Source organism: Oncorhynchus gorbuscha, linkage group LG21 (assembly GCF_021184085.1).
Source record: "Oncorhynchus gorbuscha isolate QuinsamMale2020 ecotype Even-year linkage group LG21, OgorEven_v1.0, whole genome shotgun sequence".
Lineage (NCBI taxonomy): Eukaryota > Metazoa > Chordata > Actinopteri > Salmoniformes > Salmonidae > Oncorhynchus > Oncorhynchus gorbuscha.
In genome coordinates, this window is record NC_060193.1 from 4,721,843 (window position 1) to 4,745,563 (window position 23,721).

Genomic DNA, 23,721 nt, shown 5'->3' on the forward strand with positions numbered 1-23,721 from the left:
GAGAGAGAGAGAGAGAGAGAGAGAGAGAGAGAGAGAGAGAGAGAGAGAGAGACAGAGAGAGAGAGGGAGGGAGAGGGAGGGGAAGAGAGAGAGAGAGGGAGAGAGAGAGAGAGGAGGGAAGAGAGAGAGAGAGGGAGGGGAAGAGAGAGAGAGAGGGAGGGGAAGAGAGAGAGAGAGAGGGGAAGAGAGAGAGAGAGAGAGAGAGAGAGAGAGAGAGAGAGAGAGAGAGAGAGAGAGAGAGAGAGAGAGAGAGAGAGAGAGAGGAGAGGGAGGGGAAGAGAGAGAGAGAGAGGGAGGGGAAGAGAGAGACAGAGGGAGGGGAAGAGAGAGACAGAGGGAGGGAAGAGAGAGAGAGAGAGAGAGAGAGAGGGGAGGGAAGAGAGAGAGAGAGGGGGGAAGAGAGAGGGAGGGGAAGAGAGAGAGAGGGAGGGGAAGAGAGAGAGAGAGGAGGGAAGAGAGAGAGAGAGAGGGAGGGGAAGAGAGAGAGAGGGAGGGAGGAGAGAGAGAGAGAGAGAGAGAGAGAGGGGGGGAAGAGAGAGAGAGAGGGAGGGGAAGAGAGAGACAGAGGGAGGGGAAGAGAGAGAGAGAGAGAGAGAGAGAGAGAGAGAGAGGGAGGGGAAGAGAGAGAGAGAGGGAGGGGAAGAGAGAGAGAGATTGTATTGTATTTTATACCCATTTAATGAACAATCTCACACTGAATATATAGAGTTAATGAAATCACACTGTATATATAGAGTTAACTAATTATATACTGAATATATAGAGTTAACCTCTCTGGGGTAGGGGGCACTATTTTCACGTCCGGATGAAAAGCAAACTGCCTGTCACTGAATCATATGTACACCTTTGTTTTTAACCTCTTGAAGCTAGGGGGCACTATTATAATTTTGGGAAAAATAACGTTCCCAAAGTAAACCGCCTATTTCTCAGGCCCAGAAGCTAGGATATGCATATAATGCATATAATTGGTAGATTTGGATAGAAAACACTCACGTTTCTAAAACTGTTAAAATAATGCCTGTGAGTATAACAGAACTGATATGACAGGCGAAACCCCCAAGGACAACGAAAAAATAAAATGTTCAGCTTACCACTGTTTTCAATGGTTAGCCCAAGTCCTCCCAAATTGCAGTTCCTAGGCTTTCCACTAGATGTCAACAGTCTTTAGAAACAGTTTCAGGTTTTTGTGTTGTAGTTTTTCTAGGTGGCTCCCATTTTGGCTGTTATGTTTCCGTGGAGGAAAGCGAGTTTTTATTTATCTCCAGTAATGAACATACTATTCTCCGTCTTAAATTGTATAGTTTATTTGCGTATTAGGGTACCTGAGGATTGATTAGGATACCTGAGGATTGATTAGGATACCTGAGGTTTGATTAGGATACTTGAGGATTGATTAGGATACCTGAGGATTGATTAGGATACCTGAGGCTTGATTAGGATACCTGAGGATTGATTAGGGTACCTGAGGATTGATTAGGATACCTGAGGATTGATTAGGATACCTGAGGATTGATTAGGATACCTGAGGATTGATCAGGATACCTGAGGATTGATTAGGATACCTGAGGATTGATCAGGATACCTGAGGATTGATTAGGATACCTGAGGATTGATTAGGATACCTGAGGATTGATTAGGATACCTGAGGATTGATTAGGATACCTGAGGATTGATTAGGATACCTGAGGATTGATTAGGATACCTGAGGGTTGATTAGGATACCTGAGGATTGATTAGGATACCTGAGGATTGATTAGGATACCTGAGGATTGATTAGGATACCTGAGAATTGATTAGGATACCTGAGGATTGATTAGGATACCTGAGGATTGATTAGGATACCTGAGGATTGATTAGGATACCTGAGAATTGATTAGGATACCTGAGGATTGATTAGGATACCTGAGGATTGATTAGGATACCTGAGAATTGATTAGGATACCTGAGGATTGATTAGGATACCTGAGAATTGATTAGGATACCTGAGGATTGATTATAAACGTGTTTGACTTGTTTGGAAACGTTTATTAGTAACGTTTGGGATTCATTTTGTATGCATGTTGATGGAGGGAAACTGGGTGGATTATTGACTGAAGCGCGCCAGCTGAACTGAGTTTTTATGGATATAAAGAGGGACATTATCGAACAAAAGGACCATTTGTGATGTAACTGGGACCTTTTGGAATGCCAACAGAAGAAGATCAAAGGTAAGGCATTAATTATATCGCTATTTCTGATATTTGTGTCGCATCTGCCTGGTTGGAAAATTATTTTAATGTGTTTGGATGCGGGGCGCTGTCCTCAGATAATCACATGGTTTGCTTTCGCCGTAAAGCCTCTTTGAAATCTGACACAGCAGCTGGTGAAACTACCCATCCCGGATCCGGGAGAATTGTCATCAACTACGCTAATTAGCATAATGCAACGGACAAAAAATCTTACTAGAAAATATTCATATTCATGAAATCACAAGTGAAATATAGTGAAACACATCTTAGGCTTTTGTTAATCCCCCTCTCATCTCAGATTTTGAAATTATTGCTTTACAGCCAAAGCAAGACAAGCATTTGTGTAAGTTTATCGATGGCCTAGCATAGCATTATGTCCAGCTAGCAGCATCAAATTAAATCATTTACCTTTGATGAGCTTCGGATGTTTTCACTCACGAAGACTCCCAGTTAGACAGCCAATGTTCCTTTTGTTCCATAAAGATTATTTTTTATAGCCGAAACAGTTTCTTATCCACGTTTTGTTGAGAAATCCACCAGAAATTGCGGTCATGACAAAAAACTCCAAATTAGATCCATAATATTGACAGAAACATGGCAAACATTTTTTTTATAATCAATCCTCAAGATGTTTGTCAAATATCTATTCGATAATATATCAACCGGGACAATTGGTTTTTCATTAGGACCGATTGGAATAATGGCTACCTCTGTATTTTTACCGAGAATCACTCTGGGAGCATCAGGTGACCACTTGCACAATGTAGCCGCTTACGGGTATTCTTCAACATAAATGCGTAAAACTACGTCACAATGCTGTAGTCATCTTGGGGAATACGGAGAAACAGTAATCTGGTTGATAGCCCATTCATTGCTCAATAGGGACGCATCGGAACGCAGCACTTTCAGAACATGAGTCACTTCCGGAATTGGATTTTTCTCAGGCTTTCGCCTGCAATATCAGTTCTGTTATACTCACAATATTTTTACAGTTTTGGAAACTTTAGAGTTGACTAACGATGTCGTAGTGAATATATAGAGTGAATGATGTCGTAGTGAATATATAGAGTTGACTAACGATGTCGTAGTGAATATATAGAGTGAATGATGTCGTAGTGAATATATAGAGTTAACTAATGATGTCGTAGTGAATATATAGAGTTAACTAATGATGTCATAGTGAATATATAGAGTGAATGATGTCATAGTGAATATATAGAGTTAACTAATGATGTCATAGTGAATATATAGAGTTGACTAATGATGTCATAGTGAATATATAGAGTTGACTAATGATGTCATAGTGAATATATAGAGTTGACTAATGATGTCATAGTGAATATATAGAGTTGACTAACGATGTCATAGTGAATATATAGAGTTGACTAATTCTGTTACTTTTCAGAAGAAGACTTCTTGTCCCGGTCCAGTTCCTTTGAGTCCTCCAGCAGAGTCTCTTCCTCCATCCGTACGATAACGACCTGGCCTCTGATGGTCAGGGTCTTACAGTTAGCCAGCAGTCTGGCATCCTCCTCTTTCTCAAACATTACTGATGCCTACGGGGGGGGTGGAGAGAGAGAGGAGAGAGAGAGAGAGGGGGATGAGAGAGGGAGGGAGGGGGAGTGGAGAGAGAGAGGGGGGTGGTGGAGAGAGGGAGGGGGGAGAGAGAGAGAGATGGATGGACAGAGGGAGGGGGGGAGAGAGAGAGAGGGAGAGAGGGTGGAGAGAGAGAGAGAGAGAGAGGGGAGGGAGGGTGGAGAGAGAGAGAGAGGGGGAGAGAGGGTGGAGAGAGAGAGAGAGGGAGGGGGGTGGAGAGAGAGAGAGAGAGGGGGTGGAGGGAGAGAGAGAGAGAGAGAGGGGGGGGTGGAGGGAGAGAGAGAGAGAGAGGGGGGTGGAGGGAGAGAGAGAGAGGGGGTGGAGGGAGAGAGAGAGAGAGAGGGGGGGTGGAGGGAGAGAGAGAGAGAGAGAGAGAGGGGGTGGAGGGAGAGAGAGAGAGAGGGGGTGGGGGGTGGAGGGAGAGAGAGAGAGAGAGTTTCTTTAGACAATTTTTAAAAAATAAACAGAAGCGAATATGGAGCGAGGAAGGGAGGGACTGGGCCAGAGAGGGAGGGACCGGGCCAGAGAGGGAGGGACTGGGCCAGAGAGGGAGGGACCGGGCCAGAGAGGGAGGGACCGGGCCAGAGGGAGGGACCGGGCCAGAGGGAGGGACCGGGCCAGAGGGAGGGACCGGGCAAGAGGGAGGGACCGGGCAAGAGAGGGAGGGACCGGGCCAGAGGGAGGGACCGGGCCAGAGGGAGGGACCGGGCCAGAGGGGGAGGGACCGGGCCAGAGAGGGAAAGAGAGATGTATTTGTGGTTGATTAGTTGTGTCTATGTAACAGTGTCCAGTTTTAATAACCTCCTAGTGGGGACTGGGGGAGGTTCACCAACAAGGGGAAGGACTGGGGGGGGGGTTCACCAACAAGGGGAAGGACTGGAGGGGGCACCAACAAGGGGAAGGACTGGAGGGGGCACCAACAAGGGGAAGGACTGGAGGGGGGTTCACCAACAAGGGGAAGGACTGGGGGGGGGGGTTCATAAAGAGACAATAAAGAGGTAATAACAGGTGGAATAGAGACTATAAGGGGTACTCTACATTGAAATAGAGACAATAAGGGGTACTCTACATTGAAATAGAGACTATAAGGGGTACTCTACATTGAAATAGAGACAATAACGGGTACTCTACATTGAAATAGAGACTATAAGGGGTACTCTACATTGAAATAGAGACTATAAGGGGTACTCTACATTGAAATAGAGACTATAAGGGGTACTCTACATTGAAATAGAGACTATAAGGGGTACTCTACATTGAAATAGAGACTATAAGGGGTACTCTACATTGAAATAGAGACAATAAGGGGTACTCTACATTGAAATAGAGACTATAAGGGGTACTCTACACTGAAATAGAGACTATAAGGGGTACTCTACACTGAAATAGAGACTATAAGGGGTACTCTACATTGAAATAGAGACAATAAGGGGTACTCTACATTGAAATAGAGACTATAAGGGGTACTCTACATTAAAATAGAGACTATAGGGGGTACTCTACATTGAAATAGAGACTATAAGGGGTACTCTATACTGAAATAGAGACTATAAGGGGTACTCTACATTGAAATAGAGACTATAAGGGGTACTCTACATTGAAATAGAGACTATAAGGGGTACTCTACATTGAAATAGAGACTATATGGGGTACTCTACATTGAAATAGAGACTATAAGGGGTACTCTATACTGAAATAGAGACTATAAGGGGTACTCTACATTGAAATAGAGACTATAAGGGGTACTCTACATTGAAATAGAGACTATAAGGGGTACTCTACATTGAAATAGAGACTATAAGGGGTACTCTACATTGAAATAGAGACTATAAGGGGTACTCTACATCTAATGTACCTGCTGTATGGACTTGAGCAGGATGATGTTGTTGATCTTTCCGAAGGGTTCTACGGCCTTCATCACCTCATCATGAGCTGTGTGCTGAGGGATATTCATCAGTTTTAACAGAGTTGAGGTCCCTGGGCCTCGTTTCTTCTTAGTTTGGAGAAAACAGGGAGAGAGAGAGAGAGAGAGAGAGAGAGAGAGAGAGAGTGAGAGGTACTGTTAGTCAGCTGTGTGTAGGGTATATTCTTTAGTCTTAACAGAGCTGAGGTCCCTGGGCCTCATTTCTTCTTAGTCGAGAGAAAACAGGAGGAGAGAGAGGTATTGTTAGTGAGCTGGTAGGAAAACCCCGCCCCCAGGTAGTAAAACCCCGCCCCCAGGTAGAAAAACCCCGCCCCAGATAGAAAACCCCCGCCCCCCAGGTAGTAAAACCCCGCCCCCCAGGTAGTAAAACCCCGCCCCCAGGTAGAAAAACCCCGCCCCCAGGTGAAAAACCCCGCCCCAGGTAGTAAACCCACTGCCCCAGGAGAAAACCCCGCCCCCAGGTAGAAAAACCCTGGTTTGGGGAAGGGAAGACAATACTGGTCATTCTATGGTTTGGGGAGCGGGGTTTTATACCTGGGGGCGGGGTTTTTCTACCTGGGGGCGGGGTTTTTCTACCTGGAGGGCGGGGTTTTACTACCTGGGGGGCGGGGTTTTACTACCTGGGGGGCGGGGTTTATCATCAGCTCTCTAATGTCCCTGCCAGTGGTCTTAACTTCTTCTTAAATTCTTGACGCTACCCAAGCCTGTCGCCGGGATCATTTTCGTCAGCTACCGCTGAATAGCTGAGCGCAACAGTCAAATAATATTACTAGAAACATATTAATATAATATAATATTACTATTACATCTGGTCCTGAGAAATAGGCAGTTTTCTTTGGGAACGTTATTTTTCCAAACATAAAAATAGTGCCCCCTAGCTTCGAGAGGTTTTAACAGTTTAATTTAAACGTCTGGAAGACAAAATACACACCTTGGTAGAAGTGGAGCTGGATGACTTTGAGGGAGAGGACGATTTCCTGGTTGATGACCTTCCAGAGGCACCTCCCTTCGAGGAGGAAGAGGAGGAGGCAGCGGCTCCCTTCTTCTTGGCGAGCTCTGCCAGGAGCGCGGGGGCGAGGGACTGCATCATAACTTCTAGACTGGTGTTCTCCGTCAGGGAGAGGCCAGCTGGAAGGGGAGACATGGGTTACAGAGAGAGACCAGCTGGAAGGGGAGGGGGAGATATGGGTAACAGAGAGAGACCAGCTGGAAGGGGAGGGAGAGACATGGGTTACAGAGAGAGGCCAGCTGGAAGGGGAGACATGGGTAACAGAGAGAGGCCAGCTGGAAGGGGAGACATGGGTAACAGAGAGAGGCCAGCTGGAAGGGGAGACATGGGTAACAGAGAGGCCAGCTGGAAGGGGAGGGAGAGACATGGGTTACAGAGAGGCCAGCTGGAAGGGGAGACATGGGTTACAGAGAGAGGCCAGCTGGAAGGGGAGGGGGAGACATGGGTTACAGAGAGGCCAGCTGGAAGGGGGGGACATGGGTTACAGAGAGAGGCCAGCTGGAAGGGGGAGACATGGGTTACAGAGAGAGGCCAGCTGGAAGGGGAGACATGGGTTAGAGAGAGAGGCCAGCTGGAAGGGGAGACATGGGTTACAGAGAGAGGCCAGCTGGAAGGGGAGACATGGGTTATAGAGAGAGGCCAGATGGAAGGGGAGACTTGGGTAACAGAGAGAGGCCAGCTGGAAGGGGAGGGGGAGACATGTATTAGAGAGAGAGACCAGCTGGAAGGGGAGGGGGAGACATGGGTAACAGAGAGGCCAGCTGGAAGGGGAGACATGGGTAACAGAGAGGCCACCTGGAAGGGGAGGGGGAGACATGGGTTACAGAGAGGCCAGCTGGAAGGGGAGACATGGGTTACAGAGAGAGGCCAGCTGGAAGGGGAGACATGGGTTACAGAGAGGCCAGCTGGAAGGGGAGACTTGGGTTACAGAGAGGCCAGCTGGAAGGGGAGGGGGAGACATGGGTTACAGAGAGGCCAGCTGGAAGGGGAGACATGGGTTACAGAGAGAGGCCAGCTGGAAGGGGAGACATGGGTTACAGAGAGGCCAGCTGGAAGGGGAGACATGGGTTACAGAGAGAGGCCAGCTGGAAGGGGAGACATGGGTTACAGAGAGAGGCCAGCTGGAAGGGGAGACGGGTTACAAAGAGAGGCCAGCTGGAAGGGGAGACTTGGGTTACAGAGAGGCCAGCTGGAAGGGGAGGGGGAGACATGGGTTACAGAGAGGCCAGCTGGAAGGGGAGACATGGGTTACAGAGAGAGGCCAGCTGGAAGGGGAGGGGGAGACATGGGTTACAGAGAGAGGCCAGCTGGAAGGGGAGACATGGGTTATAGAGAGAGGCCAGCTGGAAGGGGAGACATGGGTTACAGAGAGAGGCCAGCTGGAAGGGGAGACATGGGTTACAGAGAGGCCAGCTGGAAGGGGAGACATGGGTTACAGAGAGGCCAGCTGGAAGGGGAGACATGGGTTACAGAGAGAGGCCAGCTGGAAGGGGAGACATGGGTAACAGAGAGAGGCCAGCTGGAAGGGGAGGGGGAGACATGGGTTACAGAGAGGCCAACTGGAAGGGGAGGGGGAGACATGGGCTACAGAGAGGCCAGCTGGAAGGGGAGACATGGGTTACAGAGAGAGGCCAGCTGGAAGGGGAGACATGGGTTACAGAGAGGCCAGCTGGAAGGGGAGACATGGGTTACAGAGAGGCCAACTGGTGTCGTCTGCCTTTTTTCCAACTGTTAACGAAGACGACGAAGACGACGGTAGAGAGTCGACTCCAAATAATCGATTCCCTTTGTACATCGACTCCCATTTCTGAGTGATTCAAGATTCGATTCTGCTGAGAAAATCGACTCCCTTAAAGATTCAGAGTTTTTTGGGAACGGAGGAGACTGATTAGTATAGGCAGGTCATTCACCAGACAGAACCGTGCACTAGGTCTATCTATCATTATAGGCAGGTCAGTCACCAGACAGAACCGTGCACTAGGTCTATCTATCAGTATAGGCAGGTCAGTCACCAGACAGAACCGTGCACTAGGTCTATCTATCAGTATAGGCAGGTCAGTCACCAGACAGAACCGTGCACTAGGTCTATCTATCAGTATTGGCAGGTCAGTCACCAGACAGACAGAGCCGTGCACTGGTGTGTGTGTGTGTGTGTGTGTGTGTGTGTGTGTGTGTGTGTGTGTGTGTGTGTGTGTGTGTGTGTGTGTGTGTGTGTGTGTGTGTGTGTGTGTGTGTGTGTGTGTGTGTGTGTGTGTGTGTGTGTGTGTGTGTGTCTCACCAGATGACTCCAGTGTGTGTGTGTGTGTCTCACCAGATGACTCCAGTGTGTGTGTGTGTGTGTGTGTGTGTGTCTGTCTCACCAGATGACTCCAGTAGTTTCTTGGCCAGTCTCTCAGCACTGTTAGACTTCGGCAGGCTCCTCCTCCTCGTCGTCTCCCGACGTTCCCTCGCTCTCTCCCGCTCATAGCTCCTCGAGCGCGACCTGGTTGAAGGAATAGGAATATTCATATTAACATATTAATATAACATATTAACTCATTAAAGAGATGAATATTCATACATATTAACTCATTAAAGAGATGAATATTCATACATATTAACTCATTGAAGAGATGAATATTCATACATATTAACTCATTAAAGAGATGAATATTCATACATATTAACTCATTAAAGAGATGAATATTCATACATATTAACTCATTAAAGAGAGGAATATTCATACATATTAACTCATTAAAGAGATGAATATTCATACATATTAACTCATTAAAGAGAGGAATATTCATACATATTAACTCATTTAAAATAGGAATATTTATTACTCATTAAAGAGAGGAATATTCATACATATTAACTCATTTAAAATAGGAATATTTATTACTCATTAAAGAGAGGAATATTCATACATATTAACTCGTTAAAGAGAGGAATATTCATACATATTAACTCATTAAAGAGATGAATATTCATACATATTAACTCGTTAAAGAGAGGAATATTCATACATATTAACTCGTTAAAGAGAGGAATATTCATACATGTTAACTCATTAAAGAGATGAATATTCATACATATTAACTCATTAAAGAGATGAATATTCATACATATTAACTCATTTAAAATAGGAATATTTATTACTCATTAAAGAGAGGAATATTCATACATGTTAACTCATTAAAGAGAGGAATATTCATACATGTTAACTCATTAAAGAGAGGAATATTCATACATAGTAACTCATTAAAGAGAGGAATATTCATACACATTAACTCATTAAAGAGAGGAATATTCATACATATTAACTCATTTAAAATAGGAATATTTATTACTCATTAAAGAGAGGAATATTCATACATGTTAACTAATTTAAAATAGGAATATTTATTACTCATTAAAGAGAGGAATATTCATACATATTAACTCATTTAAAAGTCTGTAATCTTACCTCCGGGATGAAGAAGCTGTCTGAGGTCGACGTTCCTGATCCCGGTGGGAAGACGACGAGGCCGGAGGGTCACATTCTCTCTCCCTGCCCCGAAGTGAACACGGAGACCGGGAACGCCGGGTGGTGGTGTTGTGTCGACGTTCGCGGGATCGTTCCCTGGATCGAGGTCGGCGAGTAGAGGAGGAAGGGGTGTGGTAGGAGAAGGAGCGAGGAGGAGGAGAAGGAGAGCGAGACCAGGATGAAGAACGGGAGGCGGAGCGTGTTCTCCGACGGCGCGTGGAGGACAACTGGATGCTTTCATTTCTACTCGGAGCAGGGGAGGAAAGGGGAGAAAGAGGGGGAGGAAAGGAGAGAGAGGAAAGGAGAGAGAGGGGGAGGAAAGGAGAGAGAGGAAAGGAGAGAGAGGAAAGGAGAGAGAGGGGGAGGAAAGGAGAGAGAGGGGGAGGAAAGGAGAGAGAGGAAAGGAGGAGGGGGAAAGGAGAGAGAGGGGGAGGAAAGGAGAGAGAGGGGGAGGAAAGGAGAGAGAGGAAAGGAGAGAGAGGGGAAAGGAGAGAGAGGGGGAGGAAAGGAGAGAGAGGGGGGAGGAAAGGAGAGAGAGGAAAGGAGAGAGAGGGGAGGAAAGGAGAGAGAGGAATGGAGAGAGAGGGAGGAAAGGAGAGAGAGGGTGGAAAGGAGAGAGGAAAGGAGAGAGAGAGGGAGGAAAGGAGAGAGAGGAAAGGAGAGAGAGGAAAGGGGAGAGAGGAAAGGAGAGAGGGTGGAGGAAAGGAGAGAGAGGAAAGGAGAGAGAGGGGAAAGGAGGAGAGAGGGGGAGGAAAGGAGAGAGAGGGGGAGGAAAGGAGAGAGAGGAAAGGAGAGAGAGGGGAAAGGAGAGAGAGGGGGAGGAAAGGAGAGAGAGGGGGAGGAAAGGAGAGAGAGGAAAGGAGAGAGAGGGGGAGGAAAGGAGAGAGAGGAATGGAGAGAGAGGGAGGAAAGGAGAGAGAGGGGAGGAAAGGAGAGAGGAAAGGAGAGAGAGGGAGGAAAGGAGAGAGAGGAAAGGAGAGAGAGAGGAAAGGGGAGAGAGGAAAGGAGAGAGAGGTGGAGGAAAGGGAGAGAGAGGAAAGGAGAGAGAGAGGAAAGGAGAGAGAGGAAAGGAGAGAGAGAGGAAAGGGGAGAGAGGAAAGGAGAGAGAGAGGGAAAGGAGAGAGAGGGGGAGGAAAGGAGAGAGAGGAAAGGAGAGAGGGGGAGGAAAGGAGAGAGAGGAAAGGAGAGAGGGGGAGGAAAGGAGAGAGAGGAAAGGAGAGAGAGGGGGAGGAAAGGAGAGAGAGGAAAGGAGAGAGAGGGGGAGGAAAGGAGAGAGAGGAATGGAGAGAGAGGGAGGAAAGGAGAGAGAGGGAGGAAAGGAGAGAGGAAAGGAGAGAGAGGGAGGAAAGGAGAGAGAGGAAAGGAGAGAGAGAGGAAAGGGGAGAGAGGAAAGGAGAGAGAGGTGGAGGAAAGGAGAGAGAGGAAAGGAGAGAGAGAGGAAAGGAGAGAGAGGAAAGGAGAGAGAGGGGGAGGAAAGGAGAGAGAGGAAAGGAGAGAGAGAGGAAAGGAGAGAGAGAGAGAGGAAAGGGGAGAGAGGAAAGGAGAGAGAGAGAGAGAGAGAGGAAAGGAGAGAGAGGAAAGGAGAGAGAGAGAGAGAAAAGGAGAGAGAGGAAAGGAGAGAGAGAGAGAGGAAAGGAGAGAGAGAGGAAAGGAGAGAGAGAGAGAGAGGGAGGAAAGGAGAGAGAGGAAAGGAGAGAGAGGAAAGGAGAGAGGAAAGGGGAGAGGAGGAGGGTGAGAGAAGGAAGAGGTGGTCAGGCTGATGAAGTTATTCTGGTTGGTAACGTAAAGGATGAAAAGAGGAGTGTTTATATACTTCCAACAGACGCTAGGACTCAACTTGCTAAACCATTCAGTCAGCAGTGACCTAAATTGGACGTTTAATGACCTTCTGTTATAGAGCACAGTACAGGTCTGGGACTCACAGTGATACAGCGACAGTTTCCACGTTCCAGTCGGGATACCTGGAAGGAGGAAATGGATCAGGTGACTGGCACAAGCTACAACGTGAGGTCATCAGTGGACGTAGATTTAAATTCCTATTTCCGCGATTTTCCTCGCATCCAAATCTCCGCTCATTATTCTCAACTGTATTGGAAAAGATGTCAACGGCCCACTCAAGACTTTTTCCTCCAGTGGGTTTTTTTTATATTTTTGAATTTTACCCCTTTTTCTCCCCATTTCCGTGGTGTCCAATTGTTTAGTAGCTACTATCTTGTCTCATCGCTACAACTCCCGTACGGGCGCGGGAGAGACGAAGGTTGAAAGTCATGCATCCTCCGATACACAACCCAACCAAGCCAAGCCGCACTGCTTCTTAACACAGCGCGCATCCAACCCAGAAGCCAGCCGCACCAATGTGTCGGAGGAAACACCGTGCACCTGGCAACCTTGGTCAGCACTGCGCCCGGCCCACCACAGGAGTCGCTGGTGGGCGATGAGACAAGGATTTCCCTACCGGCCAAACCCTCCCTAACCCAGACGACACTAGGCCAATTGTGCGTCGCCCCACGGACCTCCCGGTCGCGGCCGGTTACGACAGAGCCTGGGCGCGAACCCAGAGTCTCTGGTGGCACAGCTGGCACTGCAGTACAGCGCCCTTAACCACTGCTCCACCCGGGAGGCCCTCCAGTGGGTTTTTTGAGGAGGAGATGAGGGGGGAGGATACAAGGGATTGAGGGGGGGGGGGGTCTGAGAAAAGGGAGAAGTGAAATATAAAGGAGAGAGAAGAAGACTCACGATTTCCCGAGTAGACGGCAATTCTCAACGTGGAGACCGGTGTTTTGATGCTCAATCCAGTTCTGTTGATCAAAACAGCAAACACCTGACAATCAGTCTGGGTCTTCATCATCATCCTCCTCCTCACCTCTCAACATCACCAATAACCCCCCAAACTCCTCTAAATCAAGCACTTTCAATACAGTTGTTCGTTTTTTTCTCAACAGAGTCCAATTTCCTTCTGCTTTCATAGCAGGAGTTGATTTATACAATGTTGGGGAAAAAAATAACATGGTAAATATAGGCTCTCTGTTCTACCAAGAAAAAGATTAACGACAAAAGTCTGATGCTGGAGAGAAAAAAAAATGGCAGCATCTGGAATCTTCCGGGGTTCTTCTCTGGAACGGATCCTCTCAGCAGCCATCTTCTTCCCCAAAAAAACAACGTACTTCCCAAAGTGACTAAATCAATTGTATATTTAAAGAAAATTAAAAGGCAGTAAGTAGTGTGTTGTGTCACTGGTTTAAACACAAGGGTATAAAACAATGATATCAAGGTTTGAGTAAAAAAAACATTAAGATTAAATAGTCCATTAATTCACAACGGTCGATGTCTAGAGATGGAGCCTAAACTTCCTGGTTTCTGGACAGCACTGTGACATCAGCTGATTAATGAAGGGCTTTATAAATACATTTGATTGGTTGGTTGATTGATTGATGGTTGTTCTCTGGCAGCTTCTCATCTTGTCGTTGGTTGTATCGTCTTCGAGCACTCGTCCTCCTCAAGACAAATCACGGTCATCGAAAGTCACAAATAAAACTGCATTTTATAACGGAATGTCTAAATTTAATCTTTACACACAAATAAAATGACAATATTTCAAGGAGGTTTAAAAAATTACAATTAAAAAACATCTAATTTTTTAAAAAATCATGACAATTTTCAATAAAGACAAAAGAATAATTCAGTCCAGGATTCGATGTCTTCATATTCCCAGAGGAGAAAACATTAAAAAAATTTAAAAAAAAAAAGCTTTTCTGTTTTATTTAAATTTAAATGTCATCCATTTTAGAACGTCTGTGAAATACATGACACAATAGCACAAAAATGGATTCAACAAGAAGCAAAAGTCTTGAGTTACAACATGAGGTTCAACAATATATATATATATTTCTTTTAAAGGCACACAATCAGTCTGGAGAGGTTCAGAACTGGGTTCAAATACTATTTGAGATTTCAAATACTTTATATGTACTTAATAATAATAATAATAATAATATATGCCATTTAGCAGACGCTTTTATCCAAAGCGACTTGATTGAACCCCTGAAACTGAAACAGCTGGAGGCGTTTCTGGAGGGCTAAAACACCTGGTCTATTATCCGGGACTGAAACAGACATGGGATACCAGGTAGAAACATAAAAATAAAAATAGTATTTTGGCCTTCCAGGAAAGAAAAATCAACCAGTGCTCAAAGTATAACAATCTCAAACAGTATTTAGAATCCAGGTCAAGACAGGAATGGCAAAAAAACTCACCTTTAGATGGGCACATTCTATGTTACAGAGAGAACAGGTATGAGGAAAGAATCTGGGAGAAGCTGCGGAGTAATCGCTCATCATGGTCGGGGTCGGTAACCTCTTCGTCATCATCATCATCGGGGGAGGTAGGTTCATCTGCTGGTGCATGGAAGGCATCGGACCAGTCCGGGGCAGAGGAAAAGTCACCGGGACATGACCAGGAGGTGGGATTGACGGGTTCATGATGGGGAATATGGAAGGCCAAATGGGGGGTGTCGTGGGAGGAGGAACCCCGACCGGGACACCTCCAAACCTGAGTCCTGGAATTCCGACCCCAGCTCCACCTCCACCACCAAGAACCACCAGGCCGGACCGGGGCTGAGCGTGGCCCTGAGCGTTGCCTTGATTCTGGGACGCCAGGAGTCGGTTGAGTCCTTGGTCTCCGCTGCGGACAGGGATGGTCATGGGCTTAGATGTTGTTTTAGAGGATGAGCCGTGGGTTTTGAGGGTCTGCTGGGGTGGGCTGGAAGGCAGAGGAAGGCCGATGCGAGAGCCTGTGTCTGTCATGGGGATGGGGCTCTGGACCGCTGGTCTGTGGATGTGCTGCTGTTGAGTACGCTGCTTGGAAAGGTCGGAGGTCATGGAATGGCCGGCGTACCCGCTCAGCGAGTCTCTGACCATGTCATATTTTGGCTTCTCTTTTGGGAGCGGATTGCGCGAGCTGTAATTATCGGGTTGGCTATTATCGCCATCATCATAACTGTCGTATTTAGTACCACGAGAATGTTCGTAATCGATCACTTTGCTCTGTCCTCCACCACCGTGGTCGGATCCTGGGCCAGGTCCACCGCCTACCTTGGGCCGAGGGTCCACATCCATAGTTCTATTGGCCTTACGGATGCGGATGTCTCTGAGGATGAAGGGCAGGTTGTCTGGGGTCAGATGATCGTCTGGGTAGTGGCTGAGGAGCTCCAGGTCTTCGTTGGACAAGCCGAAACTCGCCAGGATGCTGCTGGCGGACTTGGACGTGTACCGGGCTGGACGAGAGGCTGCGGACCAGGCGCTCATGGGGGCCTCGGAACCTCTGGAGGTGGACCCCAGCACTCCCGCACCTCCAAACCCAGAGGTTTGGCTTTGGTACTGAGGAAGGGTGGAGGAGAAGAGTTTGGAGGAAGCAGACTGGGTCAGGAAGCCAGACCAGGGGTCCATGGAACTTTGCTGGTCGCTGGAGGTCCGGCCAGGGGTGTAACCTCCCAGCCCTCCTCCAGACGAGAGCTCGTCCATGGGGTCGCGACTTAGACGAAGGTCTTGGGCGTCCAGTGAGACCTGCTGGTTCTTATTCTGCTGCATCAACTGGCTGAGCAGCCTCACCTCCTCTCTGGCCCCGCGGATGTGGTCGTCTATGGAGGTCTGCTGGGCCACCATCGAGGACATCATGCCTCCCTGGCCGGAGGAACCACCACCACCACCACCACCAGACCCCAGACCAAGGCGGGAGGCCCCCAGAGGGTCCCTTCCGGCCTGGGATTGTGTGAGTCCGTACTGCCCCATCTGGGTGGCAGATCTCTGGGCCTGTGAAGAGTACTGATCCCCTAAGGGGTTATATAGGGGACGGGACATGTTATTGAAGGTAGCTGCTGCTGTGAGGAGGTTGAAGGGGGCGAGAGGAGGTGAGTGGAGGGTGGTGGGGGTTGGCGGCAGAAGTGGAGGTTGCAGCGGTAACGAGCTGGGCAAGCTGCAGGGAGGCGTGGCCTAAGAGGAGCTGCAGGGGCGGGATCCCAACTCCCAGCCCTCCAATCGGATTCAGCGGGCTGGAAAGGGGAGCAGCGCAAGGATCCAATAGCAACGCAAAGCTGAAAGAGTTGGAGAGGAGAAACACACAGGAGGGTTACTGGTTGGTCTTCTCTCTGGCTCGCCCTGGGACAGGTCTATGGACAGTAGTAATCAAACTGGAAAGCAGACTGGATTTCTGCGATTGATCGGTTTGGTCAGTTTCAAGTCTATTTCACGCTGAAACACTTTTCACATCAGTTGTGTGTCAAACTGTGTGTGTGTCAAACTGTTCTAGAACAGCTTCTGTTGGTTAGGTCAGAGCAGAAGAAGACAGAAGAGTTCCTGCATCTTCACTGGAGGAAAGAAAAACAGCAAGCAAACAGGGAACAGACAGGAGGGGGAGAAGTAGTCATCGTGAAAAACATACAACATTATTTTACAAACTCCATGCACTGCTTTTGTGAAATTTGCAAGATTGCAAGCAGCTTTTTTTATACAAAAGGTTTAGTCATACTTTTAAGATAATAGCCAAGGGAAATAGTTTATTCAGTAATAAAACGGGGCTTACTAGTTTAGCTAAAGATCAGATTTAGTAGGGTTAAGTGGACGCTATTGATTATCGAATGAAGACGGAATCAAAATGTGAAAGGTTTCGTGGATGCATAAATCAATAAACGGTGTCAGGGTTCGTTCCCAAGACAACGATCTGAAAGTCGTATAACCAAACACAACACTGCACCTTGAGATTCAACTAAACCAATTCATGTCTCTAACCTACACTAATACACTTTCCGATAATATTGACGAGATAATATTCTTAACAGCGTGTTTATTTTCAAAGTGGTTAACGTCATGGTGCAAAGCATTGAGACATGAAAGCTGAACTTCAAAACCTGCTTCCACCCGCAGAGAAAGATAGTGGGTAAAATAGGTGCAAGGAGAACCCGTACCCGAGCCTGGATTTTAAACAGTTTACTACTGTGATTGGCTTCGTATATATGAATAATAATATAATAATATATGCCATTTAGCAGACGCTTTTATCCAAAGCGACTTAAAGTCATGTGTGCATACATTCTACGTATGGGTGGTCCCGGGGATCGAACCCACTACCCTGGCGTTACAAGCGCCATGCTCTACCAACTGAGCTACAGAAGGACCATGTTCATGTATCTTTGCATCAGGATTTTCTATACTGATAGGAAGGCTGTAGAGTTTTCACGTGTGATTAAACACAGAGAGATCAACTGATAACAGAGCTGACCACGTGCCCCAAACTACTGCATTTGACCAAAAACAAGTCCAATACTGGCATAACAATGTAAAAAAAAAATGTTTTTGCAGTTAATGTCAATACATTATTCTATAACGTTGCAGTGATCTCGAATGGAACAAGGCCTATAAGACCTGATGGAAAACCTAAATATTTCAGCAGCAAACATTTTATTATTATCGTCATCATCATCATCACCATTAAGTAAATGAAACCAACAACTTCTATATTAAAATGTTGGAAAACACATTCCGTCAAAATTCCAACGAAACGCAGCTAGATCTCTTAAATAGATCTCTTAAATAGATCTCTTAAATAGCCACCTTTTAATAGCTGGGTAAGAGCAAACATTTCAAACACCTGGTCTAAATGGATTGTCTGCGAGGTTACCACGGGGACGGGGACTAACGCCATGTTACCACGGGGACTAACGCCATGTTACCACGGGGACGGGGAATAACGCCATGTTACCACGGGGACGGGAATAACGACATGTTACCACGGGGACGGGAATAACGCCGTGTTACCACGGGGACGAACATTGAATTGTCTACTAAATATAAAAAGGCAAAACAACAAACAAACGTGGAGCTAAAAGATTTGATAAATGTTATTAGGAGGAAAAAACAGTGTTTGGACTTGGTCGTCCAGGTGACAGATTTGTATTTTTATTGATTTTTTAAATTTTACCTTTATTTAACTAGGCAGGTCAGCTAAGAACAAATTCTTATTTTCAATTGCGGCCTAGGAACAGTGGGGTTAACTGCCTGTTCAGCGGCAGAACAACATATTTGTACCTTGTCAGCTTGGGGGTTTGAACTTGCAACCTTTCAGTTACTAGTCCAACGCTCTAACCACTAGGCTACCCTGCCGCCCTGGTTGCAGTATCCGGGTAAAGACTCGGCCAGCATGCGGCGCCTGGCCCGGAAACCTCACGTTGAATTTCATTTCAATTCTCTACGTCGGGAACAAATTATCATTTGGATCAGGAAAGTTTCCTCATGCGACTTCTACACGGCAGAATGTTGGAACTTGTTGAACCGGTTGTCCACGCAGTTGATCGACATTTATTTTTTTTGCAGGTAGGAATGTCAAGTTTTCAAGACGATGATACAGGGAATCCATAATTGCATCAACCTTTTCAAATTGATAATAGCTGGGTAAACCATAAGAGCAATGCTGGAAGGATATTGACCTCATCCAGTCAGTTGAGGATGCCTGGTCATTCTTTAAAAGTAACTTCCTCACCATTTTAGATAAGCATGCTCCGTTCAAAAAATGCAGATCTAAGAACAGATATAGCCCTTGGTTCACTCCAGACCTGACTGCCCTCGACCAGCACAAAAACATCCTGTGGCGGACTGCAATAGCATCGAATAGTCCCTGCGATATGCACCTGTTCAGGGAAGTCAGGAACCAATACACGCAGTCAGTCAGGAAAGCAAAGGCCAGCTTCTTCAGGCAGAAATTAACTCCAAAAAGTTCTGGGACACTGTGAAGTCCATGGAGAACAAGAGCACCTCCTCCCAGCTGCCCACTGCACTGAGGCTAGGAAACACGGTCTCCACTGATAAATGATTATCGAAAACTGCAACAAGCATTTCTCAATGGCTGGCCATGCCTTCCTCCTGGCTACTCCAACCTCGGCCAACAGCCCCCCCCCCCCCCCGCACCTACTCGCCCAAGCCTCTCCAGGTTCTCCTTTACCCAAATCCAGATAGCAGATGTTCTGAAAGAGCTGCAAAACCTGGACCCGTACAAATCAGCTGGGCTCGACAATCTGGACCCTCTATTTCTGAAACTATCCGCCGCCATTGTCGCAACCCCTATTACCGGCCTGTTCAACCTCTCTTTCATATCGTCTGAGATCCCCAAGGATTGGAAAGCTGCCGCAGTCACCCCCCTTTTCAAAGGGGGAGACACCCTGGACCCAAACTGTTACATACCTATATCCATCCTGCCCTGCCTATCTAAGGTCTTCAAAAGCCAAGTCAACAAACAGGTCACTGACCATCTCGAATCCCACCGTACCTTCTCCGCTGTGCAATCTGGTTTCCGAGCCGGTCACGGGTGCACCTCAGCCACGCTCAAGGTACTAAACGATATCATAACCGCCATCGATAAAAGACAGTACTGTGCAGCCGTCTTCATCGACCTGGCCAAGGGTTTCGACTCTGTCAATCACCATATTCTTATCGGCAGACTCAGTAGCCTCGGTTTTGCTGATGACTGCCTTGCCTGGTTCACCAACTACTTTGCAGACAGAGTTCAGTGTGTCAAATCAGAGGGCATGCTGTCCAGTCCTCTGGCAGTCTCTATGGGGGTGCCACAGGGTTCAATTCTCGTATCTCGTGTGTATATATATATATATATATATATCAACGATGTTGCTCTTGCTGCGGGCGATTCCCTGATCCACCTCTACGCAGACGACACCATTCTGTATACTTCCGGCCCATCCTTGGACACTGTGCTATCTAACCTCCAAACGAGCTTCAATGCCACACAACACTCCTTCCGTGGCCTCCAACTGCTCCTAAACGCTAGTAAAATCAAATGCATGCTTTTCAACCGTTCGCTGCCTGCACCCGCACGCCTGACTAGCATCACCACCCTGGATGGTTCCGACCTTTAATATGTGGACATCTATAAGTACCTAGGTGTCTGGCTAGACTGTAAACTCTCCTTCCAGACTCATATCAAACATCTCCAATCTAAAATCAAATCTAGAGTCGGCTTTCTATTCCGCAATAAAGCCTCCTTCACTCACGCCGCCAAACTTACCCTAGTAAAACTGACTATCCTACCGATCACCACTGTGACCTGTATGAGCGAGTCGGCTGGCCCTCGCTACATATTCGTCGCCAGACCCACTGGCTCCAGGTCATCTACAAGTCCATGCTAGGTAAAGCTCCGCCTTATCTCAGTTCACTGGTCGCGATGGCAACACCCACCCGTAGCACGCGCTCCAGCAGGTGTATCTCACTGATCATCTCTAATGACAACACCTCATTTGGCCGCCTTTCGTTCCAGTTCTCTGCTGCCTGTGACTGGAACAAATTGCAAAAATCGCTGAAGTTGGAGACTTATCTCCCTCACCAACTTCAAACATCTGCTATCTGAGCAGCTAACCGATCGCTGCAGCTGTACATAGTCTATTGGTAAATAGCCCACCCAATTTTAACTACCTTATCCCCATACAGTTTTTATTTATTTACTTTTCTGCTCTTTTGCACACCAGTATCTCTACCTGTACATGACCATCTGATCATTTATCACTCCAGTGTTAATCTGCAAATTTGTAATTATTCGCCTACCTCCTTATGCATTTTGCACACAATGTATATAGACTCTCTTTTTTTCTACTGTGTTATTGACTTGTTAATTGTTTACTCCATGTGTAACTCTGTGTTGTCTATTCACACTGCTATGCTTTATCTTGGCCAGGTCGCAGTTGTAAATGAGAACTTGTTCTCAACTAGCCTACCTGGTTAAATAAAGGTGAAATAAAAAATAAATAAAGTGCTGGTTAGTGGGTTCATATTTCAATCACCCGAAACACCGGGGCAGAACCACGTGCACCAGCTCGGCTAGTATGCATGCTTCTCGTGCACGCCTTTACGTGGAACTGCTGCGGTGCTTCGGGTGATATGAAATATGAACACACTGAACAGCACTTTGAAAAGGTTGATGCAATTATGGATATCCTGTGGGTACACGGTCTCATTCCTACCTGCAAAAAGGGACCAACGGCGCAGACAATCGGTAAAGTACATTTCATTCTGATTCATGGCTTGTAGAGGTCGTGTGAGGTAACTTTCCTGATACAAAACGCTCATTTATGCCCGATGTTCCAGGCTAGCCTGAGCAGTGTCCTCGTTTGACCTAAACAGCATCTGCTCGTTCATTGGTCATGTGCACACCACAAGGTGCAAGAAGCTAACCACCGAACCAGATGGCTGATTAGCTCGTGTTACAACTCACAACTTAGAGAGGATATCAATACAAATTCACAAATAATTAGAAAACTCTGACATATGTCAACCATTAGCTAGCTAACAGAAATGTAGTGGCTAGTGCCACACTTTACAGGCTGTAAACTATTAGCTAACTAACAGAAATGTAGTGGCTAGTGCCACACTTTACAGGCTGTAAACTTTTAGCTAGCTAACAGAAATGTAGTGGCTAGTGCCACACTTTACAGGCTGTAAACTATTAGCTAGCTAACAGAAATGTAGTGGCTAGTGCCACACTTTACAGGCTGCAAAATATTAGCTAGCTAGCATTGCTAGCCAAACAATCATGTGCATACGACAGCCAGTCCCCCATCCAGAAGGAAGTTTTGTAATGCATATTAAAAAATCATAGAGATTTCACAGAAAACCGGAAGATTGGTTTTTGGTTAGGCTGTGATAAGGGTGATCACTGGGATCCCGAGAGGTGCAGCTGTCTAAGGCACTGCATCTCAGTGCTAGAGGAGTCACTACAGACCCTGGTTCGAATCCTGGGCTGTATCAATATCGGCCCAAATCCACCTGGTTCCTTCGGCCCAAATCCACCTGGTTCCTTCTTCTCCCACTGCGGGGTCACTGGGCTTCCTCCCACTAACATATTTGGTAAGAGTGAAAAAACGCCAAGCGGATGCTTCACATTTGGCTGGTGTGTTTACGGACATATTCAATCAATCCCTATCCCAGTCTGCTGTTCCCACATGCTTCAAGAGGGCCACCATTGTTCCTGTTCCCAAGAAAGCAAAGGTAACTGAGCTAAACGACTACCGCCCCGCCCCGTAGCACTCAATTCCGTCATCATGAAGTGCTTTGAGAGACTAGTCAAGGACCATATCACCTCCACCCTACCTGACACCCTAGACCCACTCCAATTTGCTTACCGCCCAAATAGGTCCACAGACGATGCAATCTCAACCACACTGCACACTGCCCTAACCCATCTGGACAAGAGGAATACCTATGTGAGAATGCTGTTCATCGACTACAGCTCGGCATTTAACACCATCGTACCCTCCAAGCTCGTCATCAAGCTCGAGACCCTGGGTCACGACCCCGCCCTGTGCAACTGGGTACTGGACTTCCTGACGGGCCGCCCCCAGGTGGTGAGGGTAGGCAACAACATCTCCACCCCGCTGATCCTCAACACTGGGGCCCCACAAGGGTGCGTTCTGAGCCCTCTCCTGTACTCCCTGTTCAACCACGACTGCGTGGCCACGCAAGCCTCCAACTCAATCATCAAGTTTGCGGACGACACAACAGTGGTAGGCTTGATTACCAACAACGACGAGACGGCCTACAGGGAGGAGGTGAGGGCCCTCGGAGTGTGGTGTCAGGAAATTAACCTCACACTCAACGTCAACAAAACTAAGGAGATGATTGTGGTCTTTAGGAAACAGCAGAGGGAACACCCCCCTATCCACATCGATGGAACAGTAGTGGAGAGGGTAGTAAGTTTTAAGTTCCTCGGCGTACACATCACAGACAAACTGAATTGGTCCACCCACACAGACAGCATCGTGAAGAAGGCGCTGCAGCGCCTCTTCAACCTCAGGAGGCTGAAGAAATTTGGCTTGTCACCAAAAGCACTCACAAACTTCTACAGATGCACACCCGAGAGCATCCTGGCGGGCTGTATCACCGCCTGGTACGGCAACTGCTCCGCCCTCAACCGTAAGGCTCTGCACAACGCATCACCGGGGGCAAACTACCTGCCCTCCAGGACACCTACACCACCCGATGTTACAGGAAGGCCATAAAGATCATCAAGGACAACAACCACCCGAGCCACTGCCTGTTCACCCCGCTATCATCCAGAAGGCGAGGTCAGTACAGGTGCATCAAAGCTGGGACCGAGAGACTAAAAAACAGTTTCTATCTCAAGGCCATCAGACTGTTAAACAGCCACCACTAACATTGAGTGGCTGCTGCCAACACACTGACTCAACTCCAGCCACTTTAATAATGGGAATTGATGGGAAATTATGTAAAATATATCACTAGCCACGTTAAACAATGCTACCTAATATAATGTTTACATACCCTACATCATTCATCTCATATGCATACGTATATACTGTACTCTATATCATCTACTGCATCTTTATGTAATACATGTATCACTAGCCACTTTAACTATGCCACTTTGTTTACTTTGTCCACATAC

The 23,721-nt window shown here is 47.1% G+C and overlaps 1 protein-coding gene across 1 annotated transcript in view; it reads right to left on the reverse strand.

The window, feature by feature from the left end:
• The window catches only part of LOC124008848 (zinc finger protein 638-like), a 43,338-nt gene that overhangs the window by 18,860 nt on the left and 757 nt on the right, over window positions 1-23,721 (reverse strand). Inside the window, exons 2-9 of the mRNA XM_046320429.1 lie at window positions 14,520-16,354; window positions 13,002-13,063; window positions 12,188-12,226; window positions 10,206-10,508; window positions 9,118-9,239; window positions 6,680-6,876; window positions 5,680-5,817; window positions 3,627-3,784 (exon numbers count right to left, since the gene is read on the reverse strand). Of these exons, the coding sequence (XP_046176385.1) occupies window positions 3,627-3,784; window positions 5,680-5,817; window positions 6,680-6,876; window positions 9,118-9,239; window positions 10,206-10,508; window positions 12,188-12,226; window positions 13,002-13,063; window positions 14,520-16,121 (2,621 nt within the window). The 5' untranslated portion in view covers window positions 16,122-16,354. The remainder of the gene's footprint in view (window positions 1-3,626; window positions 3,785-5,679; window positions 5,818-6,679; window positions 6,877-9,117; window positions 9,240-10,205; window positions 10,509-12,187; window positions 12,227-13,001; window positions 13,064-14,519; window positions 16,355-23,721) is intronic.